An 18,542-nucleotide genomic window follows, 5' to 3' on the forward strand; every position below is an offset into this window, starting at 1 on the left:
CAAACCTTTTCGTCACACGTTTTATTTTGCTGAAAATTTTCACGCGTTCTATCGTTCTATCTTTGGCGGTTGGTTACACACTACGGTTCTGTTTTTCTGGACAGATCCATTGAATTACAAACACAGTATATTTGAATTGTTTTTTTTTGTTTGTTTATTTACAAGACCACTTTTCTTTCTCCTTCAACTTGTATCGACGATGGGGTCTACAAGGTGATTAAGCATGACACATTAACCATAATGAAGGTGACAACTTACAAAACAATCTTTCTTGGCTCAACTCTGTTCCTCTTCTGAAGACTTTTTAATCTTTCCCGGGCAATGTTTCCTTCAGGCTAAAAATTAGAAAATGCAAGTGGGTATGCAACCCCCTATTTCACATGTCACCTTAAGGGTTCTTAATGAGCCAGTCAACTCCTCACTTAACTGTACATCTATATCAGGATCTGCGTATCTTAAATTCTGTCAGGAAAGTCACTAATCAGCACAGATTTGATCACACCATATACACAAAAGTACCCGGTTGTGTAAGTCCCTCATACAATAAAAAGGTGAAAAGCATTAATTCTATTTGGTGTATTCCACTTGGTTATGTATGAGTGGCTGTACAACTTGGAAGGATACTGTAGTGTCCCTAGTCTTCTTGTCTGTAGTTTAGTTGCCTCCATTTTTGCTTGCCGAGATACTCTTTTAGTTGCTATGTCTGCTTCTTTATGTTGAAGTACTTTTACAATTGATTTCAGTCTATTATCAAACAGTAAAATTATAGTCATTCACATAAGCTCAGAGGAGGGTGGACACGATCTACGTAAAGTATTGCTCTAATTTTGCATAGTATTTCACATCAGCCTCAGTAGTTGTAGTACAAACTAGCAAACAGTGGGTGGTTTACTAGATAAATGGATCAAGTTTCAAGTAAGCTTTACAATAGTACACTTGGTTTTTCAAAAACCTTTCCAGTTAGGCCACATAAACTATTAAACTTAATTATTAGTTTCTCATCCCCACCTGCATCACTGTTTTTCTTACCTCATCAAGGATTTTTTGCACCACTGGTGGCTAAGGGAGGCCAATTAGCACCTTTTATAGTTGGTACCTTGCTAGAAGCAGTCTAAGAAAATTGCATTTTGAGTCAATTTAGCTAACTAAGGCCACTATCTAGTTAGAAAAAAACAAAATAAAAATCTACCCTCCCGCACTGCTATTTTGAGTACAGGAGGATGAGAAACTAATAATTAGGTTTGTGGCCTCAAGGTGATATTGATGTGTCACACTTGTGCACAATTGCCTCAGCTCTTTGTATGCCAGACAAAACAACAGTAAACTTTCTTACCGTTAGTATTGTTCGGCATGAAACATTTATAAGCAGTGCTTAAATCATGTCGCTCTCCTCTGACACATGCTCAACTTCTAACCTGTATACTTCATTTTGTTGTATCAACTCTTTCTTTTTTGCCTTTCTCTCTGCCTCCTGAGAAAAAAGAAAAGAAGTTAGTAATGAATCCTGACTAACAATTTCTGAAATGGTATCGCTATAGGGAACACAGACAATATTAGGCCAGTAGCTAACTCAAATGACTGAAGTGTTCTTCGAAATGTTCCCATGTTGGACTTGACCCATCGCTTGTGTTCCTCAACATTCTACCCATATGTCCTGAATATTCCAGGTGTGTACAAAAACAGCAGAACTGACACATAGAGACCACACTGAGTGCCATGGTATTTCCATATGCATGCATAATGGGAGATACTTTTAGACTTTTAGATACATATGTAACACCAAGGGGTAACTCTTGGTACCACTATTCTTATGATCACCTCAGCTTTTCTCTCTGCCTCTTTTCTTTTGGTCTTCTTGGTCTTCCTTTGATCAGCAAGAACTGGTACCTTCACTGCCACACCTTCTCCATCACTGGCAATGTTCTCATCACTACTGGACTCTTCCTCATACAGGCCAGCAGTCATCTCCTTGTACCATGTGGCCTAAATCAACACACTAAGTCACATTGGTGCTGGCAAGTTTTAAGCATCTCCAGATATAAAGAAATTATGAACTTCGTACAACTTCTTTACCTCTCTCTCTTTGTTGCTCATACTGGGCAATGAAAAGGTTTCATTTAAAGATTTCATCTTTTTATGTTTCTCTACTTCCACACCAACTGCCTCGTGAAGTAAAGCCTACAAAGCAAAAACAATAATAATCGCTTTTCTAATAATTACAAGCATGTATGCGCACACACATGCACATAATATATGTATGCGCACACACATGCACATAATATTCATTGACAATTGATCATACACAAATGCACAAAGATTACTGCTGTAGCTACATTCATAAATCACATTCACACACTCTCCCTACCTGATGATCAGCAAATGATGGATTATATGAAGCTCCAGGATGAGCGACCTCCACTGCTGGTAGTGATGAAGCATTCTTATGAACATCCATAGTTTGTGGTCTCTGATCACAGGTGTACACCATCAACAACACCACATTAGTACAATAGTTAACCTTGACACGCTTCTTTCTGGTAACTTCATTGTAATAGTCATCTTCTACCTCTTTACCATCATCACCTACTGTGTTAAGTGATTGTAACTACATGTAACTGTATAACAGACATGCACGCATGCACACAACAGCACATAAATACAGTGTAGCATGTATGTGCATACATTTTTCTATGAAAGAAAATGTACATACTACATCCATAACAACTCATGTTAATGTCTAGAACGTTCATGTTGAGTGCACAAAGTGATACTGCAAGGAATGATTTGAACTAACAACAATTATGAACTACCTCTTTTGGTGCTACAAATGAGGGTCTTTGAACTGCATGTGGTGCATGTACTGTCCCACAAAAACACACCCATATCTGATTTGTAAACACAAAACCCATCTTAGGCATTATGTATACAAGGCAGTTGGGTCTTAAAACGAAAGTTGCAGGCCAAGTAGTGACAAGTACCGGTGTCCACTTTTCAGTGCATCATTTTTACCACTGTATACCTACAGGTCTACACATACTCATTGTTACAATACTACTTACCTGTACCCCACAAGTCATAGGATGGTAATGATGTAGTGGTAGGATTACTAGAGGTACTGCCATTGTTTATTGTGTAACTCATAGTTGCTTTCTTTGACAGCAATTTTGCTTTGTCTTTTATTTTGTTCTTCCACAATTTAGGTTTTTTAGTGACGACCGGTTCAATTTTAGACTCATTTAATAAATTGCTCTCACACTTTAACGGTTTCCATATTCTCTTGCGAGATCCCTGTGTTCTCACACATGTTGTACTAACATCATCAGCTCCACTAGTTTCTATAGTAAACAATTCTGCATCAGTCTTTTCTGAAACTATCCCTCTGTAGTAGAGGAATAACAAACATAAAATATCATAGGATGGTATAGATAAGTTTGGACTAATGGAGTGTAGCACACTTAGGGGTATATCCATTCACTGGACTGGACTACTGGACTGGACTAGTTTTTTTTTACTTTCTTGCCTTTTATTGCCAGACTTAAATGTCTTAGAAACTGACACCATTCACCATGAGACATAAATCTTGTAGGACCTTAAGTGCAGTTTGTTATCGAAGCTAATTTTCCTACTGCTAGCAATGTTTCAAGCACTGTGTAATGTTAACACTGTTAATGTATGTCCGTCTTCTCTAGCATTCTTTTGTAAAATAGCACACCATATATATGTTTTAACCATGCAATTACGTAACCATGCAATTACATAGAAATTGCTTGTAGCCTGCACATTCACTCTAGATTTGCCAGCTGTTTAGTATTTGTAAGTATACAGTGTTACATTCAAAAAAAGAATTGCTTCCCAATGTGCACACTTTCAAACAGGAAGGTAAGGTTATACATATTTGCAAAAAATACAGTGAGTGTAACAAAAATTCAAACCAAAGTTATACCATTAAATGGATCACCAAAACTAGCGGCTATTGCACCTTTTTTCAGACATACTTAATACAACCTCTTTAAATAGGCTGTAGGACCAGGTGTCCTACAGACCTTCAGCACTTGTGCTGTAAAGCCTTAATAAATAAATGTAAAAAAAATAGACTAGTTAGCTGTATGTGCCTCTTTTTTTTAAATATGCAGGACAAGACATGGAGAACTTTAGCTCTATGTGTGGCATACAACTCTATGTAATCACTTGTAGTGGTTGATTGAGGAGTTTGTGGTCGAAAAATGTGTTTGAGCACATTTTTATGTGAGTCCAGTAATCCAGTCCAGTGAATGGATACACCCGCACACTTAGTACTGGCCTAAAGAAAACAACTTTCATCACACATCATAGAAAACAGGATAATGACTATTCACAGGCTTTAAGTAGAGGTCCCTAGTGGGATAGTAAAGATTATTATGATGAAGTAGACTTGAGATGAAACTTGTGTATTCTATGCCCAAGTGCCACACACAAACTTATATACTGTATGCACCTATCATTGTCACACCCATCTACCCCCAGGTTAGGTAGATGTGACAAAAACTATAACAAAATCCCCCATGATTGGGGACAACTACTTCATGCTTCAAACATTTAGCTCAATCACTAGCAATAAGTTGGTTTGATTTATAAGCTATATCATACCTCTTTAAAAGCCTTCTTGGTCATTACCAGGGGCTAAAAAAGAGTATAGTTGTGGCTAAAAAGCTAGCTGTAAATGACTTTTGGCTAGTTGTAAATGGTGATTAGGATAGTTGTAAAAGTCCGACTATCAAATAACAAGCTGCACCATACAAGTCAAAATTATATATATATATATATATGTGCTATACATCTTAATTCTCCTTTACAATATGTACTGAAATTATTATAGTATGTGCACGTTGAGCTGGATCCTCAAAAAGATTAATAACTCATGGATGCAATGATCTTGAAATTTGGCACACTTGTAGTATTGCTTGACCCACTAAACATATTCATTATTTTGGTTCAAATGTCTGACATATTTACGGCCAATCAAAATTTTCACCATACATTTCCTATGGGGACCACAAAAGTGCAGTGTCCATTATAGCCTTTTCCTGGACTTGTAATGGAGCCAAACTGTACATCTCTGTTGCTGACACCTTTAATCATCTGGTTGGCTGAAATGTTTACTCTCTTGAGGAAAAATTCACTTTTAGTTTTTAGCTGTTTTTCAGGATCCAGCTTAACTATAAAGTTTGAAAGAATAATGTTTTATTTCCTACCCGGTCCTGGGTTAGGGCTACAGTAGAACCTCTTTTAACAAACTCCATAATCAGGACAAAAATTTGGTCCCAACAGGTCTAGTTAATTAATACATTTTTTTACCTCTGAAAGAGGAAAACCTCTATATTGCAGCAAAAAGTGGTCAAAAATTCTTGGTCCTAAAATGTCCGTAATAAAGAGGTTCCACTGTAGTTGTAAAAAATAGCCACTGGAGGAACATCTTTAAAGAAATTCTCAAAAACCTCCATAAGCATGCTACTCCTGGCTCCATACATTTTTTACCTCTAATTTAAGACACTCTGCAAAAATGGGCCAACATTCTTGTTAACTTCAATACATATTTTTTGAAAATACGTCTTGTCTTTACCTACAGTAGAACAATTTTGTGGCCTTGGCCGTTGACTTTGACCATGCCGTGATGGTCACAGATAGACGAGCTTATGTGTGACACCCCATGATATATATACCCTACCAATCCATTTACACGTGCTCCAAGGTGACAAGTTATGAAAGTGTACATACAATAACCAACCCTGTCTTTTCTTGTCTTGCTACATCTTCAATGTATTCCTCCACGTCTTTGACATTAGTGTATTTCCTGAGGTTAGCTTTACGTTTCTTACTGTACTTCTTTCTCTTTTGAACACCTGCCATCGTCAATTATTACATTTAACGCGCGCCACCAATTGTAGAAATACAATAAAGTATTTATAAATAATGAATACCAGCCACGCCCACCTCTCTGCGTAGTTGACTTGCAGCATAGATAGTACGGTGTATACTATCCGTGCTTACAGCGATGCGATTGAACCAATATCGTATGTCTTTGTTCGGTTGGTAGGTCTTGTAGTATATAATAAGGTTTTATTTTTGCCAAGAACTCTTAGCATTTTCAGATTTGCATGTGTTGCCATTCCGAATGATTACTGAAAGACTAGCTGAAAGATCACGCATCTCGAGTAAGAAGAGTGAAGCTGGCAAGTAGCTAACTCAGTTCCTCATCAATCATATCGTGAAACAGCTGATTTTATTAAAATGGGCGCGTTGATGAGCTTTACTTGACCGTCTGAGTAGTGCGGACATGAAATTATCAAAAACAAAACAAAACGTACCAAAGATGATTTTAAGTTTCTGACTCCCTGCCTCGCTCCCTGCTCAGTTCACAGATTTCCTCTAGTCTCCCATTGCATGCATTCCAGCCCGATTTTTAAATTTTGGAAAAATGGACTTTTATATGCTCAATAGATAGAGTATTGATTGCCGATCTCAGAAATATATAGTTTGGTGGGTTGGAATTAACTACTTTGGCATGCACAGTGCTTTAAAACTGAAAAAAGGTACATTTTTCTCCGGGGCTCCCCATATATTTTAAAGGGAAAATGGCACAATTGAATCAGGAAGCCATCTAGCAATCTGGACTGTCTTGAAACTGCAGTTGCTTGTAGCTGCAAGTTTGTACATGTAATGAGAGTAACTTCAGATCTTATCGGACCTCGTCTCAGTGATTTTTGTATACTTTGTGGTGAGCAAATATGTTTCACCTATACTCTCGCCTATACTGCACACTTCTCAATACAATGGTATTATCCATAGGTAAGTGGCTATCTCAAGTAAGTAAAGACATCAAGTTAACAACTTATAAAGGCAAACAACTATACAATTAAAGTTTTAAAGTACTCTACATACACTACAAGGTTTGAAAAGATTACAAAACAACACAAAACTTGTTATATGTAATGCGCACGACAAAACTAAGATTTTCATGATGATCAGCGTGTGGACAAACCCCATAGCGATTTTCATCTTCATTGGAGCTCGGACTACGAAGCAATCCCGAGTTAAACGCGAGTTGTTGTTTTGTGCCAGGCAACTTGGTGCCAGGGTTCTATTGGGGAATATACAGAGAAATTTTTTTATTAAAAAATCTCGCCGGATACTGGAATGCCTACTTGGATATCTATTAGCTAATAGTTGCACTTTGAAACAGTGGCGGATCTAGGATTTTTAAAAGGGGGTTTCTGAAAGTTGGTATAGCTAGCTGAATAAGGCATCTGATGACGGATTTCCACTTGTTTTTATTATCACTTGAATGTGATTGTGACATGTCCCAAAACTGTTGTATATACAAATATGACGCTTTAATGTACAATCTAAATGTAAATGTACATTTAAAACAACCCTTGAATTCGGTAAACCATGCACTGATGTATTCACCTACAGCACCTACATGCATCTGAAACAGCAATCACATTCCTGTTGGTAAAAGGGTAGAATTTACGGTCATGTGCATGCACAAATCATGCATGGTCTCATCATTCAGTGTTCCATGAAGTATCTGTAGAGAAGTTGAGTTGTGCAAAATACAGTTTTAATTTGACTACATTACAAATGAACAATAGTGGAAGAATGGGTGAGCCTTATAAAGTTAGTGCATTTGGTATAACTCAGTGACAGTCACATGGTGTAGCTATGTAATGATGATCAAGACCAGCAATTTGCCATATATATATATATATATATATATATATATATATATATATATATAGTTTCCTCTTAGCCGCTATGACAGCTGCATGAGTGGGTTTTCCCAGATGATAAGCATTTAGCTAGTTTGACACAAAGCTGTTTAAATACGTATGTGAAGAGATCATCTAACAAAACCAGTGCTATACATACAGACAGTCAGAGAGGACTTGAATGGCTATATGGCAGCTATATAAGCTATAGCCATCAAAGAGTTAATTAGCGGGTACTAGGATCAGTATAATATGGTTTTGAATGATTCAGGAATTTTCAGGACAGAAATAAGGGTCTATATTTCTAGGCCAAACATTTCAAAAAGGTTATCTGGAGGTGGAATTCCCCAGATGTGTGGTCTGACAACCCCAGTGCAGCATGCTTATATATTTGACCCAAGGTGTCGCTAACGCCCCCCGAAAAACCCTAAAATTGTCACAGTGTACCCCTGATCTGACATGAAGTGGGTAGGAATCTTGATTATAGTCCTGGCCTAGCTCTTGAGGTAATTCCCCCCTATGCCGTGGATAACACGTGTAGGCCCTGATGCAATCTGTGATGCAATACTGTTACTAAATTTACCCGTGACGTAAATTTCTAGTAAACAAAAATGCGACGATGAGTGCAGCTGAACTGTAGATATTCAAGATCGACAGGGTTGACCTCGGGGTAGACAAAATAGAAAGCGCAACAAGAGCGCCTTGGAACACTCCTCAGAGGTAAGATTTAATCATAACATTGTATTATCCGATTGATTGTTTAGCGCGTTGGGGTGCGCTTTGTCTTGTAACACTCAAACAATACATTGTAATGTCGTACAAGGCTGTTTGTCAAATGACACTATTCTTAGGCATACGACGTTGTGAGAAATAATAAACGAGTACTTGGCCTGTGTATGGACTAGGGCACCCGCGTTTTAAATTTGAAAATTACTTTGCGCGCCATCCGGTGTCTGCGATTCGTATCTATGGACACTGGTAAGTGAGCATTTTCACACGATGCTTAGCAGTGTGGCAGAGTAACAGGTAAGCCACTTTTAGTACAATAAATAATATACCAGTTAGATACGTATTAGGGTGTTATTAAATAAACTGTTTTGATTGTTATAAACTCCTCATAGGAGCAGTATACAGCAGTGATGGATGCTTTATTGGATTTGTTTGGTTCACCACCAGCTAAGAGTTCTCATGTTACTACATCGTTGTCATCTAACCTTCCACCAGAAGTATGCTAGAGTATTGTACTTATAGTGTAGAAGAAATAAGATACTTACTTCCTAATATAGAAGTGACTTCTGTTTCAAATTTTCTGACGAGTCATGCAAGTAAATAAACTTCATATCTAATAAACTTTTGCTGAATACTGTGTATTGTCTGCTTGGTTTCAATATTGGAATGTGGAATGTTAAATTATTTTATGCATGACAGTCATTTCAGAATAGCTTATACAGACAGTGCAGAAGGCTAGTAATAATTGTGGAAAAACAAAGTCGGCCCACTGTTATTTTCAGAGTCACTGTTATGTTACTAGAGCATGGTACCAATAATTTTGTGGTGCTAAGGAACAAGATTTTCTTCACAAAGCCCATAATGATTATAAGGTTGTGTTTTGTGAATTGAGGCTGAAACTGTCTACTACTGGATCTGTAAGCCCATACCTGTAGTGGTGTTGTTGTTGCGAATCCCAGTATGTCACTGTACTGTTATTTATTACCTAGCGAAATATTGTTGCTACAAGCTTTAATTTATAGAGTAGTGCATTTCGAGGATATAGGATCACTTTATACAAATCCATAATTAGTATCTAACGTTACTTGACTATGTTAAGATTGTCAGTTGCATAATATAACTAGAAAGCTAATTCAGTATCTATCAATAGTTAATATACACAGGAAATATCCCCCTTATTTAGAATTGTGTAACCTAGTGAAAAGTGTTTGTAACTTCTGATAATTAAAAAGATAATGCATGTGTGAAGAGATGGTAAATTTGTTAATCATAAATTTGTTAATCATGTAGTAAATTTGTTAATCATACATGTGGCACATAATTGACATATCCTGCTTGATTATAGGTGGAACAAGGAAACATAGAGTACAAGGTACTTTTCATACAACAGCTGTACATGTATGTAATACATATTGAACTGCTCTTTAGCTGAAGTTGTTGAATCCATCTTCATCTCGATTTGAACACCTGGTGACACAGATGAAATGGAGGCTAAGGGAAGGTCGCGGTGAAGCAATTTATGAAATTGGTGTTGCTGATAATGGATTGTTGCTTGGACTGTCTCAAAATGACCTTGATTCATCGCTTGACACTCTGATTCGAATGGCTAATAAGTATGTGTGGGTGTACTGTAATAATAGTAATTGTATTTATAAACTGAATTTTGTACTAAGACTTTAGACCTGAGTGTGGGGTGTAGTGCACAGTTTGTATTTATAGGGCGAAGTCATTATGAACTCTTGGCAAAATATGTATGATATGTGTGTTTTATTTATAATTGTCATTGCAGGCTGGGTGCTACTGTCACCGTTCTACAAAGGAAATGTGTTTCTTCAGACCCACATCAGCGCTTTGTAGTTGAAGCCCTTGTAAGAAAAGTTCCTGATGACCAATTAGTAAGTGGACTTGACAACACCAGGTGCTACTTTATGCATAGTTATGTCCATATAACATGCATGGGATTTGTCATCTGAATTGGTCATATTAATTTTACATAACAATGAGTGTTACCCTTAGTTCTTAGGAATTTTGCATTAAAACATCCTGTGATCTAATCTATGTCCTTTTTATAGGTCAAATCAAAGCCTCATTGACAGACATCATTCCTTACCATCTACTATAGTTGGCATTGTATAGAGCAATTCAAAGGCATTAATTTTGTCCTGTAGAGTTGATTACAACATAATACATGTTCCATACAACTTTCTATTGGAGAATTTAATTACTTGGACAGGGAAGTCCCAAAAGGCAGTGTGCTGCCCTCCAGTAAATTTGGTAAATGTCAAAGCAAGTGGTGGACTACTTAAATGATCAAGACACACAGTAGTGTGTCGTGCAGTCAAGAAAGCTGGTGTGCCACACCACGTGTATATTGACAGGAGGCATGTGTATATTGACAGGAAGATGGCAGGCCACACAGCAAATTCAATTAAATTCGTACCAGCCATTTGTGAGATATGGGCATTCAACTTTTCTTCTTGAGCCTTATTAAGGGGTCTACAGGGGCTTACATTTCTATTTGCACACTTTGCAAAATGTGCTATAAAATGCAAGCATGTAACTTGGTCTTGAACTGTGGCACAAATTAAGATCAACTTTGATACGAGTATATACAGCAACATAATTTGCACATGTCTTAATAATTATTGGTTTAGCTTAATGCAATTCTGCTGTTTAGTTGGCCTACATGTTAACATCATTTTAACTACCATATAGCGGGTTTTTATAGTGAGGAATTAATTTTAACGTTTGGGGTCATTCGCTAAATTTAATTCACGAGGTTTTGGCACCGTGATAATAATGTTATCGCGTGATTTAGTCTAAGGCTGCAGCTTCATCACTGAGCACTCTGGAAAGATACGTTTGCCCAGGAATAAAGCTGTGTACGGTTAATACAAGCCGAAGCAAGAAGTGTGGATAAGGAAAGGTGCACATGACCCGATCTAACTAATGGCTCAAACTAAACGGGATTACGATTTAGCCTGCAGGCCTGCTAGCAAGGGTCTAGTTCTCAATTAAATCTTTCTCCCAGCTCATGAAGAGTATAGTTTAACTATGGATACGACCGGGGATGCGAAAGACAGCAGACAAAGCGATGCAACAGTTACATGTACAACGCCATGCATGCACTACGAATCGCTTTGTTTTCACTTTATTAGTTGAAACAAAACTGGTTTACGCTTGTTACAAGTGTTTCCACATCTTAATTAAAAGCGAGATTTAAATTTTAGCGTTGCTATTCAATTGCTAAATTTTCTGCCGCTATTTTTAAATTTTGCAGGAAATTTTGGGTGCTACAATATCCCGCTATACAGTATTAGGCTTGCATGATGGTGGAATAAGGTTCATGCAAAAAGTATCGCCATGCATGTCACTTTTTCTAGTTCCTAGACCTCAGACTGGCAGTGCTGGGTAATGTAGATGCCGGCAAGAGTACACTACTTGGGGTACTGACACAGGGTGAACTGGATAATGGTAGAGGAAAGGCAAGGCTGAACTTGTTCCGCCATCTCCATGAGATTCAAAGTGGCAGGACTTCTTCAATCAGTCATGGGATACTAGGCTTTAACAGTGAAGGAAAGGTAATTGAAGGTGTTGAATTCTGTAGGCTATTTTGTGTTATTTTCATGTGTGTGGGATGTGCATGCATTCGCATGGGTACTCATAATTAAAATGGGACCATTAAATATTATCTAGCATAGCAGATATGTGTGTGCAAATCTTTCAGAAATCTTGTGACACCTTGTTAGGCTATAAACCTCACATAGTAACTATCTGCATATATAAATATGTGTGTGTTACAGGTTGTGAACTATGCAGTGTGTGGAAGTGCAGAAGAGATCTGTGCATCATGCAACAAGTTGATCACATTTATTGATCTGGCTGGACATGAGAAGTACCTCAAGACGACAGTGTTTGGTCTAACCGCTCATCGTCCTGATGCAGTGATGCTAGTGATCAGTGCCAGCAATGGAGTTGGTAAGATGTGCAGTGTACATTACTGGTGTAGATCATATCCCTGTACATTAGCTAATACAACTAAAGAGCATTTCAGTTTTGCCATAGCATTGGGTATGCGCACGTTTGTGGTGATCACTAAGGTTGACATGTGCCAGGAGCACACAACAACTAAAGTTGTAGAACAAGTTCAACAGCTGCTGTCTTCATATAAGAAGGTCTCACAGCCAGTGAAAAGTGATGAAGATGTTTTGACTGCTGCTCAGAACTTCTCAGATGACAAGTATGTATGTATGTATGTATGTATGTATGTATGTATGTATGTATGTATGTATGTACAGGAGGAATGGTATTCTATTACATTAACCTGTAGTGTTGTTACGTATAATATGATGCAATTTTATTATGCTCTTAGGGTTGTTCCAATATTTATGGTTTCCAGTTTAACTGGCTACAACCTTGAGCAGCTACAAAGCTTTTTGAACAGCATTCCACTGAGACAGTTTACTGCAGAACTGGAAGACAAGCAGCTCCAGCAATCTCCAGAATTTCAGGTAAGTGTGGGATATAGTGTGTGGAAGATTTAAGTGTAGCCAATGTACATATGTATCTGTACTTCTTGTAGGTTGATGAGATATACTCAGTACCTGATACAGGAACAGTTGTAGGAGGAATTTTAACATGGTAAGTAGGTAAATTTATGTATTATCAACATTATGGAGTAATGTAACAGTGGAATTATTCGGGAGGGAGATCGCGTTAAAGTGGGACCAGTGGAAATTGACAGCAAAGCCGTGTTCATTGACACTGTAGTGAGCTCCATCCACCGTAACAGAGCACCATGCCTAGTGGTTAAGGCTGGTCAAACTGCTACCCTTGCTCTGAAAGGTGTTGAGAAAAGTTACCTCAGAAAAGTGTGTAAACATCAGTGCACAATATACATGTGTGTTTTGTGCGTACGTGCATGCGTGTGAGTGTGCGTGCGCAAGGCTGTGTGTGCAGCACTGCATCTGTTTATTCATCTGTATCATTATCAGTCATTGTATTTGGCTTTACAATGCTTTTTATCATGTTTCTACAGGGTATGGTTGTACTAGATCGTAAACACCAATGTGATAAGCTGGCAAACACTTGTAAAGAATTTGAGGCTGACATGTGCATAGTGTGTCATGATGGAGCTTGTATTAAGAGTGGACTACAAGGTACAGTCTATGTGGCTGGTACCATGCAGACTGCTATAATAAGAGAGATCAAAGGAAAGGTACACATGCTATGTCTGTATGTATAGTGTATTGATGATAGCTGTTTATAGGAAAGTCTTGGTCAAGGGGACAATGGTCATGTTGTATTCAAGCTTGTAAAGCAATCGGAGTTTCTGAAAGTTGGTTCAAGAGTATTGTTTAATAAAGGTAGAACAAAAGCTACTGGCCAAGTGACAAAGTTAAGAACTACTTGATTTTATCTTTTAGTGTAAATTTAGCTGCTACAATGAATGCCACAAATATTATTCCCTTTAAATTTTTTTAACCCTATTGTTATTTGTAAAATATTATGTATTTATATGATTTAGAGTAGCATCTTTAATTGCAATTTGTTATTAATTCATTTCTTTTGATGCATAATTCTAGGGTGTTGTATTGTACATGCACCTACATTGAAATTTAGGTGCATGTAGGATATATAAGTAATGATGTGCTTTCAGTTTTTAACTGGAGCCAAATCAGTAATTTGATGGACAGAAAAAGAAGTTTACATCACGTGTGCATCTTTTGATACCAAAGGAAATTCAACAACCCTGTATCAGTTGATTATACACTATATTCCAGTGCCCTCAACAACTTATTAAAATATCAATACATTATGTGGCTTTCCTAGTATAGACATAAGGTTATTTTGCTTATAAAACCCAAGCATGCATCATGCTTTTGATGCGTTATTAAAAATTGTCTACAATGATAGTGATGCATGATATGCCTGAAATTGCTACTGTATCTGTACAATCAATATAATTTTATTTTTACAAAATAGTAAGCACTTGGGTGGCTGATATTAGAAAGAGTTATCTTTCTCATGAATAAATGTGGCAATGAATGAATGCAATCACTCACACACACACTCACTCACTCACCATAGATACTAAACTAATAACATGGGATTGGAAGCTCTGTTTCACACGCCGGCACTCCTCATTGTACTGGAAGTAATTAATTTGACCGTTGCGTCATGTCATTAGTTACGTTGCTATCTCGGTTGCTATGCTCTATTATCGCAGGACAGTATTTGGCTCTTGTTCCATGGGCTGTAAATTCATCCGTATGAAACAAAGAACTATAATTGTTACACTAAGCCACACTCAGCTTCACCATAGTTTCAGGAGAACGTTTATAAACACCTGAAACAGGTACACAAACTATGTAACTCCTCGTTTAGTTAGCACTAAAAATCTTCTGGAAAAAGTGTTGAACCATACCAATGCGTGGCACAAGCCATTTGGAATTGTCTCTACTTTAATTCAATTCCGTATGTCTTCAAAGACTTGGCAAAGAGTATACAATGCAGTTTCGTGGTGTTTCCCGATAATACGTTGTGCTACAAATTTGGGCTAAATTGCACAGAAACACTCGCCATTATCATCTTATACACTTACCTTGGTTCTTTACAACCCTTAGCGAAGTTAGTGTGTAAATAACTAGCCCTTCACCAACTGAAAGGCAAGTCCACAAAACTACAAGGAGTGCTTATTTGGAATGTACATGTTATTGAGTCTGTGAATGGAGCTTCCAATCCCTGTACACATACATACATACCAGTCAAGGATAATTATGACATGCGACCAATTTCCTCAATAGAAGTTCATGGAAGTATGTAGCTGTATCATCTTACACTTTTAGATGTAAGATTAATTTTAGACTTGATATTACATGCAATGTTATCTTTGCCTTGTAAGGTACAGATTATTAGTTATGTTCCATTATATATTCAGCTGGTGGCTATCATTAAAAATGCAGCAACTAACACGAAAATCACCTCTCCCCAACCACCTACAATTTAGCCTGTTTGTGCCCCTCCCCTTGCCAGCTCCTGCATCCGCCCCTGCATGCTTTCAAAAGATATGTATGCATTATCACAACAGTCAGGTTAAGTATGCACAGCAAGCATTATGGCCTTTGCAGATGGTTGTGTAAAGCTGTTTAAAAGGCTACGAAAGTCAACACAATAATTATTTTAGAGACTATTAGTACGCACGAAGGTGCTGGGTGAGTTTGACAGCTGTTTTAACTTTGGTTTCAGGTGAGTGCAATAAAAATGGTGGTAATATGCAGTTTTCATATCTCCATCCTGGATCCGCCATTGGCATGCGCTTGAGTTGACACCCAGTCTTTGCTCTTAAACAACTTTCAAAAACCATTTTCATGCTTACTTACACATATGTGGTATGGCTAGGTAGTAATATATAAACATTGCTTACAAGGTGTATTGCACTATACACCATGCCCCCTCAAGTAATCAGAAACTTACCGTTGATAAACCCAGAGGAGAAGTCGAGAGGTTTATCAACAGTAAATTTCTGATGACTGAGGAGGAGGGGTGTATATAAGTGCAATCCACTGAAGTAGCCATGGTTCATATGATATATAACATGCCTCGTAGTTAACACACACACAAATGAACTCGCTCATAATTTACCATAGTAGAGTTGCTTGTAGGCTTCCTTTAGCAACTGACAACAAATGATTGATGTGGGACTTAGTATAATTATATTCTATACTTGTCTGTTCATATCAACAAATGTTGGAGCAATGTTACCTGCTGCATCAAAGTCGCAAGGTATGTCTGTATAAAGTGAATCCAGTTGGTGGACTCTTACTGACTGGGGTGATTGGTCACCCGGTGCAGCTTGGGCTATTAGCCTGCAAATAGGCATGGCACGCATTAGTGTAACGTGCCTCAAACCACAGATGAATATACTTACCTGACCTATACTTAACTTACCTGGTCTATATGCCTAACTATACACCTGGTGGCTTGTTTGAAGTTTCACATGATCATGATGTATAATATGTAATAATAAAATCACAGCTACAAGGTGCGATGCACTTATATACACCCTGACTCCGAAATCAGAGCTAAGGCAAAGCTAAGGGGTTTATCAGCAATAAATTTCTGATAACTGACAAGGGCGGATCTAGGAGGTGCATGGGGTACTGAGCACCCCTCCAAAATTTTACCATGTGCTAGCTAGAGAGCTACAGACTACAGTACAGGTGTAATAAGCACACATAGGAATGAGAAGGAAAGAGCTAATCTCTTCTAGGAGTCAACACAAAGACACTAAATCTGCTAAAAATTGAAATACCCTAATAGAACAGTCAACAATAACAGAACATTCATCATAAAGACCAGTGTGTATGCTGAAATTGGTTCTTGACCTGTGCACTACTATCTTATTAACATCCAGCCATCGGCCAATTGCTTACAAATTAAAATTTTATACCTACCACAAATCACATGATATCAACTCTTCTGGAAAAACTATTTGTGAGAGTAGTTTCAGTTGTAGCTACAAACGTGATGCTTGGGTTGAAATATTTCCTTAAACATTAATTCTTGTGAAAGTTTAGTGTCTATAAAGTTAACATAGCCACAGCGTCTGGTGGCTGTACCTTTACTTGATCAAGCTCCACGTTTTCTTATTTAAATGGCTATAGAACAAACCAAGAAGGAGCTGCAGCATATAGGCATAAACTTCCAAAATCCAATTCAGGCATGTATTTTTAAAATTACATATCTTTCCCTATCTTTGTGTTATAGCATTAGTACATCTTGCAATAAGTAGTATTCATTACACTGATCAGTTATATCCAAAAAAATATTGAAAATTCATTAGTATGGCTGTTTTGATGGTGTGCACTAAAAAGAAAGTATTACTTTTTATGATGTTTAAAAGAACTGTTGACAACTTTTAGGCCAGATTAAAAATGGGAAATCTATTCTGTAAGTTTTGTTGAGCATTCTTTTAGGGAAAAGGTGATAATAATTGGAATGCAATTAATTAATTTTTGAAACCCTACATACATTTTTACGAAATTACCTGAAAACACATAATCTGTACTAAAATTGGATCAAAAATAAATTTTCAGTAAGAATTAGGGAGACATCAATAAGAATTCATGTGGTGCATACTGAGTTTTTAAAACTCTGATGTAAAACAGAACTACTTTCAAAAAGTACAAAAATGGTATTTCAAAAATATCTGCTAAAGGTTTCCATGGCAACTAAAGTTGCAAAAGTTAGGTTGTGCTACAGGATGCTCTCACACCAAGAACTGATTTGATTGATCAATGTAACTGGGAGATATACACTTCATCAATTTTTGGAAGTTTATGCCTTGGTGCACTATAGATTATTGCTGGTCGTGATTTCATTGTTTATTATCATCATTTTAGGCTAGTAATAAAATCAATATTACAGCTTGTGGACCCCTTAAACTTAACCATATATTGCTGTGCCTTTTATATGACAGCTAAACTAGTATTATACCACTGCTAACTAGAATATTATTGATTTCACTTATTTAAAGTGGCTTACAATGCTTATACTTACTCGACAAAGTTCAGTCAAAATTAGTACTAAAATCAGTAAGCTAAATTTGCAAAATTTTCCTTTAAGGGATTGTATATGCCCCCAGACCACCCTAGCTAGCTACTAGTTGTATCAACCAGTTTCCACTTTTCTTAGCTCCCCACTATAGATGCTCCTAGCTTAGCACCCCCCTTGGGAAATCCTAGATCCGCCCCTGACTGAGTCAATATTCTAAACTAGCCATGGTTCATGTGATATACAGTATATAGCATGCCTCGTAATTAACACACCATACACACACAAACTAACTTAAAATAGATCTGTCAGGACCAATATTTTTGTCCTTATTATGGAGGTTTTTTTCTATTATGTCCTTAATATTAAGAGAGGTTCCACTGTATTCCAGGAGTTGTCTGTTCATATCAACAAATGTAGGAACAACATTACCTGCTGCCACCCATCATCGAAGTTGTGAGGTATGTTATAAAATGAATCCAGAGGGTGGGCTGGCTGGGATATTTGGTC

General features: G+C 37.4%; 2 protein-coding genes across 4 annotated transcripts; one reads left to right on the forward strand and one right to left on the reverse strand.

Annotated features, from left to right (window-relative positions):
* Positions 1–73: 73 nt before the first annotated feature.
* On the reverse strand, positions 74–5,930 carry LOC136269168 (ribosome biogenesis protein NOP53-like). 2 transcript variants are annotated; one of them, XM_066064657.1, is made up of 11 exons: positions 5,765–5,930; positions 3,060–3,379; positions 2,519–2,583; positions 2,366–2,467; positions 2,074–2,178; positions 1,819–1,983; positions 1,416–1,471; positions 625–744; positions 388–454; positions 259–335; positions 74–206 (listed from the first exon to the last, which is right to left on the reverse strand). In XM_066064657.1, exons 1-11 carry the CDS (start codon positions 5,884–5,886, stop codon positions 155–157), a joined length of 1,251 nt encoding a protein of 416 aa, XP_065920729.1. In that variant the 5' UTR covers positions 5,887–5,930; the 3' UTR covers positions 74–154. The 2 variants fall into 2 exon arrangements, with proteins under 2 accessions (XP_065920729.1, XP_065920728.1); XM_066064656.1 differs by having other exon boundaries at positions 2,519–2,586.
* Positions 5,931–8,326: 2,396 nt separating this feature from the next.
* LOC136268881 (GTP-binding protein 2-like) lies at positions 8,327–14,039 on the forward strand. 2 transcript variants are annotated; one of them, XM_066064346.1, is made up of 13 exons: positions 8,327–8,468; positions 8,870–8,974; positions 9,823–9,849; positions 9,906–10,090; positions 10,267–10,372; positions 11,861–12,058; positions 12,281–12,455; positions 12,507–12,717; positions 12,850–12,988; positions 13,060–13,118; positions 13,168–13,348; positions 13,516–13,695; positions 13,747–14,039. In XM_066064346.1, the coding sequence occupies exons 2-13, from the start codon at positions 8,888–8,890 to the stop codon at positions 13,888–13,890; spliced, it is 1,692 nt and encodes a 563-aa protein (XP_065920418.1). In that variant the 5' UTR covers positions 8,327–8,468; positions 8,870–8,887; the 3' UTR covers positions 13,891–14,039. The 2 variants fall into 2 exon arrangements, with proteins under 2 accessions (XP_065920418.1, XP_065920419.1); XM_066064347.1 differs by lacking the exon at positions 8,327–8,468 and adding an exon at positions 8,529–8,774.
* Positions 14,040–18,542: the final 4,503 nt, after the last annotated feature.

The sequence above is a fragment of the Dysidea avara genome, chromosome 10 (assembly GCF_963678975.1).
Source record: "Dysidea avara chromosome 10, odDysAvar1.4, whole genome shotgun sequence".
In the NCBI taxonomy this organism is placed as follows: Eukaryota; Metazoa; Porifera; class Demospongiae; order Dictyoceratida; family Dysideidae; genus Dysidea; species Dysidea avara.

Coding starts and splice junctions, on each gene's coding strand:
- LOC136269168 (XM_066064656.1), bottom strand. CDS start 5,886: ATGGCAGGTGTTCAAAAGAGAAAGAAGTACAGTAAGAAACGTAAAGCT. Junction 2,468..2,518: donor CCAGAAAGAAGCGTGTCAAG/GTTAACTATTGT, acceptor ACCTGTGATCAG/AGACCACAAACTATGGATGT. Junction 455..624: donor AGAAGACTAGGGACACTACA/GTATCCTTCCAA, acceptor ACAGAATTTAAG/ATACGCAGATCCTGATATAG.
- LOC136268881 (XM_066064346.1), top strand. CDS start 8,888: ATGGATGCTTTATTGGATTTGTTTGGTTCACCACCAGCTAAGAGTTCT. Junction 13,349..13,515: donor AGAAAAGTTACCTCAGAAAA/GTGTGTAAACAT, acceptor ATGTTTCTACAG/GGTATGGTTGTACTAGATCG. Junction 13,696..13,746: donor TAAGAGAGATCAAAGGAAAG/GTACACATGCTA, acceptor AGCTGTTTATAG/GAAAGTCTTGGTCAAGGGGA.